General features: G+C 32.8%; 2 protein-coding genes across 2 annotated transcripts; both read left to right on the top strand.

The window, feature by feature from the left end:
* Positions 1-3,459: 3,459 nt before the first annotated feature.
* On the top strand, positions 3,460-5,942 carry TRIADDRAFT_26989 (uncharacterized protein; the record flags this gene model as incomplete). Its single annotated transcript, XM_002113596.1, has 7 exons — positions 3,460-3,599; positions 4,132-4,180; positions 4,334-4,438; positions 4,647-4,811; positions 4,928-5,005; positions 5,068-5,145; positions 5,304-5,942. The coding sequence occupies 7 exons, from the start codon at positions 3,460-3,462 to the stop codon at positions 5,940-5,942; spliced, it is 1,254 nt and encodes a 417-aa protein (XP_002113632.1).
* A 1,797-nt stretch (positions 5,943-7,739) lies between these two features.
* On the top strand, positions 7,740-11,993 carry TRIADDRAFT_57259 (uncharacterized protein; the record flags this gene model as incomplete). Its single annotated transcript, XM_002113595.1, has 16 exons — positions 7,740-7,859; positions 8,211-8,276; positions 8,638-8,765; positions 8,842-8,932; positions 9,332-9,553; positions 9,694-9,868; positions 9,963-10,162; positions 10,229-10,319; positions 10,406-10,480; positions 10,550-10,629; positions 10,738-10,824; positions 10,935-11,066; positions 11,144-11,248; positions 11,346-11,415; positions 11,517-11,612; positions 11,893-11,993. 16 exons carry the CDS (start codon positions 7,740-7,742, stop codon positions 11,991-11,993), a joined length of 1,839 nt encoding a protein of 612 aa, XP_002113631.1.
* Between the last annotated feature and the right edge of the window lie 238 nt (positions 11,994-12,231).

Here is a 12,231-nt window from a genome sequence, read left to right as displayed (position 1 = left end):
ATTAAATAATATAAATATTCGATTTATTAACTGTGCAGCATTATTTTAGACAGAGTATAAACTTCCAATTAACTTTTCAGACGCAAAGATATCCGATTTTAGGTATTACTAAGTATTAACAGTTGTACATTCAGATGTTCTAAGGCATGCTACCATACATTGATTGTAAAACTTAAGTAAAATTTATACTTTGAGACTTAATTTTGTAAAAAGAAAACACAACACCGGATGCGCTAATATCTATTAGGATACCTTAAATTAATTTATATAACATAGAGAATATTATCCGGCATTAAAAATGAATCTGAGATGGTGAAAATGCGTGGGTTGAAGCAAATAGAACAACTTTCATTTTTCCGTTAATTTTTCTATATTTGAATCTGATATTGTTTACAAAGCTATATTATCGCTTGTGTTTAAGGAAAAAAGTATCGCAGAGTTACAATTCTTAGTCTTGTGTGTACTTAATCCTGTTTAGTTATAATAATAGACTGCAAAGATTTGTATTGTACCGGTCAGTAAGATTTCTCAATGACAGATTACTTACGGCAATTGAAATAATTTCAGTCCTCCTAGGATCGCTGTTAATAGAGTGAGCAAACCAAAATCGTCTTAAAATACAGAGTTGTATGGGGAGTATAATTTATCCTAACTTTGAGAATAATACTGAAAACAAATTTTATTATTTCATACCTTATAAAATTGTCCATGGTAGCTCCTTGAAAATCGGATTTTAATCTAGGCATGTTTTACTCGCGAACTGAAATTCAATCTATTATACTCTGAATGGGTATCGTTATAACCTTAGCGTGATGCAGAATTTGAGGGTTTGCAGAAATCTTTAGTATGATTATGCAATGACGGTAAAATCTACTGTAAGTAATGAATTTGCAACTGCAGTTATCAAGACACTTGAAATTTGTCTATTTAAAAATCTGATGTAATGTAAAACATCAGAATAATCAATTATCAGCTGGCTGTAAGACATTGATATGCATATCCAATGTTACGTTTGCGCACATTCCAGCCCTTTGAGCGCATAAAATTAACTGAAATGAATCATGCGAGAGCCAAAATCTGTAGTCATCTATTTGTAATCCTATAACATTAACCTGATGCAAGTAAAGTTTATATGCAAGTGCCTGTATACAGAGACGAATAGGATTCGTATGATAATAAAATTGGATAGATTATACGTCGTACTACCCTACTATACTGTCAAATATTAAGTGTGGCATCCAGGACAGTCTGTAATTTATTATTCTGGTGTTTTACATTACATAAGATTTCAAAATAGACAGCCTGTAATTTAAGCTTTTGGGAACCTTCTGCGTGCTCTGATTCCGACTCTTTATCCCCAGCATAAATTTAAGTCATGGCCTCTTAGGTTAAATGCTAGTTGAACTCTTAGGCAAGGTAGTTGAGTTATTAATTTGACTGATATTATCTTCCTTTTAGGCGTTACAGTTTAATTTTATACTTGCTTATAATGCGATATCTATCTGAACGATAAAAAGCCACAAATATTCATAGCCACAGACTATTCTGCCAAGTAAGTTACATTGAGCTCATATTTGAATCGAAATCTACTACTATTGCAATAAAAGTGTAATTTTAATTCATGAAGTACTAGAGAGTGTAGATGGGATACGACTACATTCGCAAAGGCCACAAAAAGTGTCACGAAAGCAACATCAGTAATGACTAATAACTATAACAAAAAGTCCTATTTCAATTTCTATTTTCACGGTGGGCATCATTATAATTATCGACGTAAATATTGCTTCAGGCTCAATTTTTGTCCTTGAATGTAGCCGTATCGGCCTCAATGCATTTCAAAAGAAATCAGTTAGGAGAAAATACCCCGTGATAAAGTATGGTATATAGTATCGTCAATTATTATTTTTATAGAACTTTCATTATCACACCTTCGTATACTAAATAATTCAATTTGATCGTAATCTTTAATTCTCTTTGACGTTATTGACGTTGGTATTGCCCAAGCTGCAGTAAGCTGTGAATTGAAAATAAATTAAACTAAATGTTGGTCCTGCAAAGGTTAATTGAAGAGGTACCTGATGCTATAGTATTCAATGTTAATGATGTTAGATTCTCTATGAAACAAACAAATTTACTTCTTTGATTGGTAAAGCCTGATTTTTTTAACAAACTATAATTCGTTATTATTTAATACGGATATTACTGATAGCAACATCGTATAGATCGATATTTACAATTAATATTTATGCCTTCGTAGTCACAGACGCACTCCAGTCGTTCTTTTATTATTTTTTATTACTTGTACTAGCTTATACCCGCTCATTGAAGCAGAATGGATCTCATGAAAGTTAATCTTTGAGGACTACATTATGCAGCAGTACACATGCTCCTGACATTACAATTTTCTTAATACAAAGAATGATATTGTGTATATTCTAGCGATAACACTTTCAGTTATTGATCCCTAACTATAACTTCTAGATATACCCCTATGGGCCAACAATAAAATAGTGAAAATTTTAGTGACTAGAAAGCAATTGTAGAATACAGTAATGTACAATATCTTCAATTAGATACCATCTAAGAATCTGTAGTGCTTTGACGAAAGTTCGCTCTAAGCAAAATTGTAAATGAACGAGTGATTACGATTGAGGCCTATTGGGAAAGGATGAATTCGATTTCAGGACCATTTTCTCTAATAAATTTTGGCTATCCATGTAAAGTGTAAGTTGTAAAAGCAACATTGGAACTAGAAAAATTTAATATGTCATAGGTAAGCGGTGGAACCTTAATACATGGAATAAATAACCAAACGTCCAATATTTAGGGCAAGCACTTTTAGTGTTTATCGTGAATAACTGTTTCTATTCCATTATCCGTAGGTGATACATCATTCGTTATTTAATGATATAGAGAAAATTCGAAATAGTGAAACAAATAAAGTAGACCAGTACATTAGTAAGGTGAAATACTGTATCAAGAGCTACATATATACTTATAGAGTTAGCTAGTTACATAATCTACAAGTATAGGCACTTATTGTATAAATTAATTTTTTAAAATTCATTAATGATGTCATGATAAGCCTCATTCAGCAATAATAATAGTACTTAGTTACCTTATTAAATATTAATACGCAACTAAGGAACCTTTGAATAGGTATACTAAATAAAAAAATTTAAGTAAAAGAAATTAAATGTATCTATGACAATGATCGAACTTTTACGCCAGCGTACAGCATGCATAATTGGGTGATTTTATGCTTTACATTTTATTTGATGCATACTAGCTTTTCAAGAATTACTACTAGCGTTAGAATTTATGTTCATTGTGTCTACCATAGTTGAATAGGGTTTCATCAGCGTTACGGTGGATAAAATCGATGCAGATTCATATCATAACATTTTCAGCATAATCTTTATCAATAATATAATTATATCCGCGAGTAAAAAGCAAAAAATGGAATGTCGTCCGTATTTCGTTAACAAGCTGAAGAAAGTCTATATTTGTCCCGTTTGCAATGAAGTTATGACTGAGCCATTCCTGTTTTCATCTTGTGATCACAGTTCCTGTAAAAGCTGTTTGCAACAACTTCTTAGGTAATTATTACCATGAGACTGTGACATATGCGTATGTAATTATTAGGTTTCAAATACTTACCCTTAATTTATACAGTAGTATTCTTTCAATTCTTCATTGTAATTATTTTAATTATAGTATAGAACAAATTGTATATAAACCTATCCAAAATTTTACTTTCTTCTGAAATTACAATTTTTATACTATATGCATTAATGAGCCTTCCAGCCGTAGTGCTATACGACATCCAATGAAACTTGATGATTTTATACCTGAGGGAGTATCAATTTTGTATTTAGTCTCCAAGCGATTCGCTAATTTTTATTGTTTAAAGAAATGTAATAAACATTAAAAAATATTGATTTTGAGCGCTATATGGTGTCAGTTTTAATGATAAGTACAGGGACTTCTCAATTTTTACCACACGTAAAAAATCGAGAAGTCCCTGATAAATGATACTAATGGCCTATGCAGTAAGTTTATTTCAGACATGAGCATAAGTTATTACGATAGTTTTTCATGTTATCTCATAGAAAATTGTTTAATAAACAGAGATCGCCAACAGTGTCCTGTCGATGGAATAAACATTGTGGAAGAGGAAGTTAGAAAACTATCGCTATAAATTTAATTTCGTTATTACTTACTTAAGTGTAGATTAAATTAATCATATTTATTTAATATTAATGTAACAAAGTCTTTTATCCTTTTTCTATCGTATTGGTCATACCATGTATGAAATATATGAAACTGATAGTGTGAAGTTGATACGGAATTACAACAACGAATAGCAAAGCTACAAGTACAGTGTGCAAATAGGAATATAGGTTGTGTGTGGCAGGGCACTTATAATCAATTTCAGGTAACTTCGGTATCATATCACCACCTTACAATGCCAGACTTTAACATTCAGTTATCAAGTGATACCAATCAGTCTCGATTCCAGTTTAGAGATTCATCTTGATCACGATTGATTGATTACTTATCTAAAGTACCTTATCATTTCTTTACAATATGGCAAAAGTCGACTTTTATAAGTATTAATCTGTTTCCTGTTACTTATCTAAAAGAGGCATTTATCTGACGAATGCAAATTTCAAAGTATCCAATGTCCCCACAACTGTGGCGAGAGAATCAATGATTGCAGCTTGGATGATCACGTACAAAATCATTGTCAATATAGAATCATCCGATGCCAATTTTGCGAAAACAGAATAGAAGCAAGGAATATGGAAGTAATTTACATATATTTCAATATGGATAGGTTTAATGCGTGTATTATTTCGCAGATACGAGATTGCATAAGGATTAATCGTAGACGATATTGTTGTAATCACGGAATAAAATGTAGTCTCACTGGGATCAATGCGATGAATTTCCTGTCCAGTGTCCCATCGATCATGAATGCGATGAAGTACCTCGTGGAAAGGTATAACTTTATGATAGTCCATCTAGTTATGGTGTATTTTTACTAACTTGGCCGTTCCTTAGTTGCAAGAACATATTGACTCGCAATGCCAGTATGTCATTGTTGATTGCCCGTTTCAGAAAGATGGCTGTAATTATAGGGTACGACAGAACTTTTGCGATTATGCAATAATTTAATTAGAATTTTAATCTTCTTTTTCAAAGTAAAAAGTAATATTCACTATTTACTATTAATCGAAACAAAATATGCGACTTATGTAACATTTAAAACCTTTAATTATCCCTATATCATATTCAAGGCTGAAAGAGGAAGCATGAAAAAACATTTTCGTAAAGATGCGATTAATCATCTGATACTATTAAAATCCTTATTAGATAGGCAAAGAGATAAAGTTGCTCAACAGCATGAAATAATCGCAGACCAATGTAAAAAGATAATGGAATTAAAGAAATCAATGGATACTAGCTATGTTTGGAGAATTAATAAATTCAGCCAGAAGTTGGATAATGCTCGACATTCGAAAAGTCACTCTATCTTAATAAGCGATCCTTTTTATAGCCACCGACATGGCTATAAATTATGCGCATTAATGTATCCAAATGGTGATGGCAATGGTAAATCGACGCATGTATCTATCTTTGTTCATTTACTTAAGGGTGAATATGATGGAGTTTTGTCTTGGCCATATGAATACAAGACAACTTTTGAACTTGTTGATCAAAGCGATAATGTATCAGACAGGGAAAATATTTCTTATAGCATTATACCTGAATATACTGCAGCGAATGCTAAATTCTTTTCTAGACCAGAAAACGACGCTAATTTAAGTTTTGGTAGTTCAACATTTGTATCTCATAAAGTATTACAAGATCGGCGTTATATCAAAGACGACACATTTTACGTAAAAATTGTTTTACAACGTATTATCTCTCACTAACAAAGTACCTGCTATTCTTTTGAAAATATTTTGTAGTGACTTGATAATGAGAAAGAATTTACGACGTTAAATCTGATTATTCGGTGCTTCAATTAAGCTTACTTTCGACGTTAATAAAGCGTCTTCATGCTAGGTTGATAGTAAGAAATTATATTTAATAGAATACCAGTTTAAATCTTTCTTTTGACGCGTGTAATAATGCTATATAGCATAATTAACTTATCGGCAAGATTTATCATGAAATTCTACTGCATTCTTTCTAGATAGACCTGAAGACTCCGCTACTAATGTTTAATCGCTATTAGTTAAATTAGTTACTTTACATGGTATGGTAAGCCACTAGAATATAGAAAATTAAATATCATTAAAAAGTCAGTAGTGTCACAAGTTTACTTTCAACTTGAAATAATACTTTTACAATTGTCGTCATCGTGCTTATATAGTAATTTATAGCACATTTGGTAAATTGTTAGTGATTGTACTCGGGTGCATTACTACCCCAAATCCCGAAGAATTGAATTGTGGACCCAAGCCGTTCTATAGTAATTTATATACCATATTTGATAAATTGCTAATGACTGTACTCGAGTGTATTATTACCCAAAATCCCGAGTAATTGACTATTTGCCCATACCGTTGTTACTACGATTTATGATGCTTTATGTATTCTATTGCCGCTGTTATAATCCGACATTTTAGACTCATTTTTAGCTAGAATATTTTCTTGTTTGAATTGCAGTAACGTAGAAGAGTACCACAATAAACATTAATGCAATTTAATTTTCAGACAGTAAAGCGTTTTTCCTCACTAAGACTTATTGATGAATGGAACTGCTGTATACTGTACAGCAGTTCAATATTTTCAGCAAAGAATTGAAGAGAGAGAAGGCATGCTCTTGGCGGGGCCGTACAGCAGGTGCTACTAGATGTACAAATACGGCCAAAATATCGAAGAATGAGTTATTAACACGAGTATATATGACATACACGCGTATATTAAACTTAATATGGATCTTCTGTATCTATTTTTCTTAATCACTTCTACTCATTCAGAAACATTTTAGACATAGTATACAGCAACTGCTTTTAAGCAAAACTTGGTAAAATAGATTTCAATATAGTATTACCTAATTTAGCAGAATAAGCAACTTACAGGATCGAGCATCCGGCTTCATGAATGACATCATATTTACACTGCAATGCCCGGAATATGACGTCGAAATGTCCGACCATCCGAATCCAGCGTCCACTGTCCAGTGTCCAGTCTAATGGTTCTAACTTGTGACGTATTCAAGAGACAGCTTCGATCTACAGTAGGAGTACTAATAGACAGATTCAAATTGTCACAGATTTACAGAGAAAAGTACAGTGCAGTAGCAGAAAAGAGAAAAATATGTGTTTGTACTGCTGTGTACAGTACAACGCGATCCCTTGCATTCAATATGGCGATTTTTGCATCAATTTGTAGGAAATGGATCGCAAACGCATGGTTTTTATCATGGACTTGTGAGATATTTTGGAGCGTTTTCTTACTCCAGTTACGGTGTATTGAAGAAACAGGTTACAGTACACCGCACTGTAGAGTAAGTACTATGCACTGTACCTTACAGTACTATACGCAGTCGGCACTGTAGTGAACCGCACGTACGGTACAGTACAGCACGGTACAGTACGCTAAGCTAAAGGATGGTCCAAGAAAGGGATAACTTGAAGATTGCCAACAAAACACCAAGGATCATCATCCAAAGACTAGCAAGTCCTGTTGATTAATAGAGATATTATTCTTGACGGATAATCATGGCTACTAATTCTTCATTCGCACATCTAAGTACCAGCGGAAGAGTAAATCTAGGCATTGTACGAGATGCTTCTCGTAGAGAGTTAAGCGAATGCTTAAGGCAATGTCCTGGTTCAAAGGTATAGTAGTAGCAAAGTAATTCTTGTTAGCAAGCGTCGATTGTGCTACTGTATTTCACGTCGAAATTGGTTAGGTGTTGCTTCTGAAGTAGGTCATCATAATTGACTGGTGTTTTCAATGTCTTCTTTGATATACTGTACCATGCTAATGTATATTGACTGATCATGAATGAATGATAACCTACATGTACAAGGAGTAGCGTATCTGTAGTTCATATAGCCAATGATGTTTGTTAAGAGAATGGACTATAATACTATTGGCCTTTCAAAATGAAGGATAGTCTTACATATTGTGACTAGGTATGCAAGTTGTCAATTCTACTGACCAACTTTATATTATGGTATTAATAGACAGTTGTCTGGGATGAATATCTCTTTGATCCACTAGATTTGGTTGCCGAATTTTCACTATTACAGGTTTGCTATGCAATTCCTAGATAATGCTATGTTCTCATGTACTAAAACATACTTCAATACTAGTAAAAGATTTGATCTACATTGTTACTAAATGTAGAAGCGTAAAAAGCACGATCGAATAGCCACAAAACGAGTACAAAATTGTCATAGTAATCAGCAAAAGCTTGTACTGTAATGTGGTCAGTATAGTTCATACTAAATTCTTTGCTATACCATTTTTGCATGCACTCGCGACACTAGCCTAAAAGCGATCAGTTTAGGATCTCGTTATTCTGATTCAAATGTTATTGATAGGAAAGGTCTTACGTGTAAAAATAGGGATTTAAACAAAGCTTCTGAATCAAGTATATCTCTAAATTAGGAATTAGAAGTGCGCAAAATGTTCCCTTTGGCGCCTGGACGTTTGCCACCTCATGATCAACAAAATATTATCTTTTTCACTCGACCCAAGTTATCCTTAATGAAGTGGGTTGCTGAAAATGTTGCTAGGTAAGTAAATGCTATCAATTAAAATTTCTTAATTTTTCATTACTCGTGTAATCTTTATTTTCCACTTTACCTAAAGTGAAATGAAGAAATCAAGAACTAAGTACGATGTCAAATTTAGCCTGTTTTTTGTTCCGAGAAAGAGTTTGTTATGTGAAGATAAATTAAAGGTACTTATGCATTTAAACTTTCTATAATGTATTAGCAAATGCACAATTATAACTAGAATCATTCATTTGATTCTCTGATTTAGATTATATTAATACATGAGAGCAATTAAAAATAATTGATTAGTCTGAGGAATCGCCTGTATAATAATTGTGCAATATCTATTGGCGATTTGTCCCTTAAGTTAGGCTTACCAAAATAGTTGCTGCACTACTTTGTATACGATGGCACGCTCGTGAAACTATTTCAATACACGAGTATTTCATATTGTTAAATTAAGGTCCACATTGCCTCCTCCTAATTTATCTCAGCTACATACGAGTATATTAATGAACCTAGGTAAAGCTGCCGATTATATATTTATTGTCCCCGTTCTGTCCTATTTTTACATCAAATCACAGGAGCTAGAAGTTTTTGCAGACTTCGAGGTCATCGGAGAATTCAATTTACTCCTTCTGCTATTTGATTACGATTTAATGTCTCTTGAGTTGGAATTAGCCTTCCGTGAGTGTCATTTGGAGGAGGATTACTCATCTTTATATTATGTGGCGAGATCGCTGATGATCTTACAAACAATTTTCGGTACAATCCCTAAAATAATTTATAAGGGTAACTGCGGAAAAGTAAGTATGCTGTAATTATAGTATTAGCTATTTTGACCATTTCGAACTCTGTAGCTAATCGCTTTTCAAAGTGCATCCAATCAATAGTCTAATATGTCTTTCATTGCTCTTGTGTAACATTGCATTGCGAATATTAATAGCGTGTAGCAAATATGATTGTTCGAATGAGAAAAGAAACAAGTGGACCAGATGATCAAACAAAATCTCAAATCAGTCGTCTAATTTTGGTTGATCGAACAGTAGATCTTATTACACCAGTATTATCGCAGTTAACATATGAAGGATTGATTGATGAGCATGTTGGATTAAAGTGTAGTACGTATCTACTGTAATCGACTTCTACGATTTCTCTTTAAATTGAAATATCTAAAGTACATAATGTAAGTAAATAATTTAATCTTCTTTAAAGCAAAATTTCCTGGAGAATTACTGAAACAACGGGATCATGGTTCTGCTAATCCTGAGGAAGATACTCAATCAGCAGCAATTCGTCAAACCGTGAGGCTTAATTCTGGAGATAATCTATACGCTGAAATTCGCGATTTAAACTTTCAAGCAGTGCCGCCAATATTGAGTAGGCAGGCCAAAAAGATTAGCGCAGCTTATGCCGTAAGCAAATCCATTTGACCTTATTTAACTTGCGTGAAAAGTAAATGGATATGTTTTTACTCCTAGGAACGACATGATGCAGTAAGTGTTAACCAAATTAAACAATTTGTGACTAAACTGCCTTCGATTCAAGCGGCTAAAAAGTCATTAGCCAATCGTACGTACAACATAATTGCCTTTATAACTCACTTCGAGTTTTGTTGAAAGCGAAACCGATGCCTTAGAAAATTCTATTTCATTTAGATACCACAATTGCAGAAATGTTAAAAAAAATCACAGATGATTCAGCATTTCGAGACAAGTTACAATTTGAACAAGGTAATATTCATTTCAAATTCTGATTCTGTGTCATGTACAGTGATTTGATATTCAATTATTTATTTCTAGAAATGATTGCTACTGTCGATATTGATAAAATAAACATGTATATTGAAGAACTTTTAGCGACTGGTCAGCCAATTACAAAGGTTAGTCTTTAAGTTCAACATCCCTTATTTATCCCCGAGTATTTTATTTTCTCAAATTATATTATTAGCTATTGACAATTTATTGTAAATTTTAATTTTAATTGAAAGGTCTTACGTTTGATTTGCTTACAATCTCTCGTAAGTAATGGACTAAAGCCCAAACTGTTCGAGTTTTATTGTAAAGAAATCTTACAGGTTTGTTATTTTAAAGACTTGTAAGAGCTTTGTTCATAACGACGAATAAATCGGTTACTTGGCGCTTAGTGAATATTAATATTTAGTATTGGACATTCCTTTCACAATAGGCTTACGGCTATGAGTACCTACCCACACTTATTAATTTGGAAAAAGTTGGTTTACTTACAACTCAGCAACCGAAAATTTTTTCTTCCATTCGTAAGGCGTTGCGACTGTTAGTCGATGACATAAACGAACAAGTTAGTTGCATGGATTAAACTTAATGGTTACCTTATTTAGCTTTTTTCTACTGATATTATTCTTCACGTGATTGTAGCAACCGACTGATATTTCATTTGCCTATTCTGGATATGCCCCTCTATCTGTGAGGCTTGCTCAATATTTTACTGAGGATAAACAGTCTTGGAAAGGAGTAGAAGAGGTGAATAACTTGCCACGATTACATAATTTATCAGGCTATAGGAGCTTTCCAACCTTTTTGTACATTCGTAGTACTTAGCTATGTGTTGATCTATTAGGTCCTTAAAACTATTCCTGGAGAATTCAGCGAAATTGCTCAGCAAATTCCTGGTGGTTTGTCAGATAAAGGTTCATTAATTCTTGCAAATTTAGTAATACTATAAATGATGATTTCATTGCATGTTACTGTATTGGAATTTGTTGATAAATCGTATTGTTTATGATCGAAGGTATGGAGAAAAATGATACCACTTTAGTGTTTTTTATTGGAGGATGCACTTATGCAGAAATTGCGGCATTGCGATTTTTGTCAAAGCAAGAGGAAGGTAATATATAAATAACTTGGAATCGATACAGCTACCGCTACGAGACCGCTAAATGCTAGTGTAACTATGTTTAAATAACTATTACTACTACTATCGGTATGTTTAAATTTTAAATTTTATTATTGCATGCAACTAGCGCTGTATTGAGTTTAATTAGCGAGAATAATTTATACCTATCGTCTCATACGCTATGATTTGATGCAAAAGAATATGTCTTTTGTCTATAAATGTAGTAAAACGTCGATTGTGAATACCAATATTTTTTTATTTTATCAATTAGGCAACGATTTCATTATCGCGACTACCAAACTTCTAAACGGAACTAGCTTATTGGAAACACTAATAGACGATATGTCTAAGGCTGCAGCAAAATCTAACTAGACTTGTATTGAATTGAATGTACAGCATTTTGAAAATTCCTTTTAGAGGAAATTGACCGTAATTATATGATGTAATGTATAACATATATTTTGCAACATAAATTTTTTATGAAATAGTAAATTATTGACATTGTCAAGTTACTACATCTCATCATTTCCAAATTTTAAGTCACTAAATGTATGACATATATGAAAAACTTACTGAGTTCAATTTAGTCACAATTGACATAATCCTACAG

This window comes from Trichoplax adhaerens, genomic scaffold (assembly GCF_000150275.1).
Source record: "Trichoplax adhaerens TRIADscaffold_6 genomic scaffold, whole genome shotgun sequence".
Lineage (NCBI taxonomy): Eukaryota > Metazoa > Placozoa > Uniplacotomia > Trichoplacea > Trichoplacidae > Trichoplax > Trichoplax adhaerens.
This window is presented reverse-complemented; position numbering and strand designations above follow the sequence as displayed.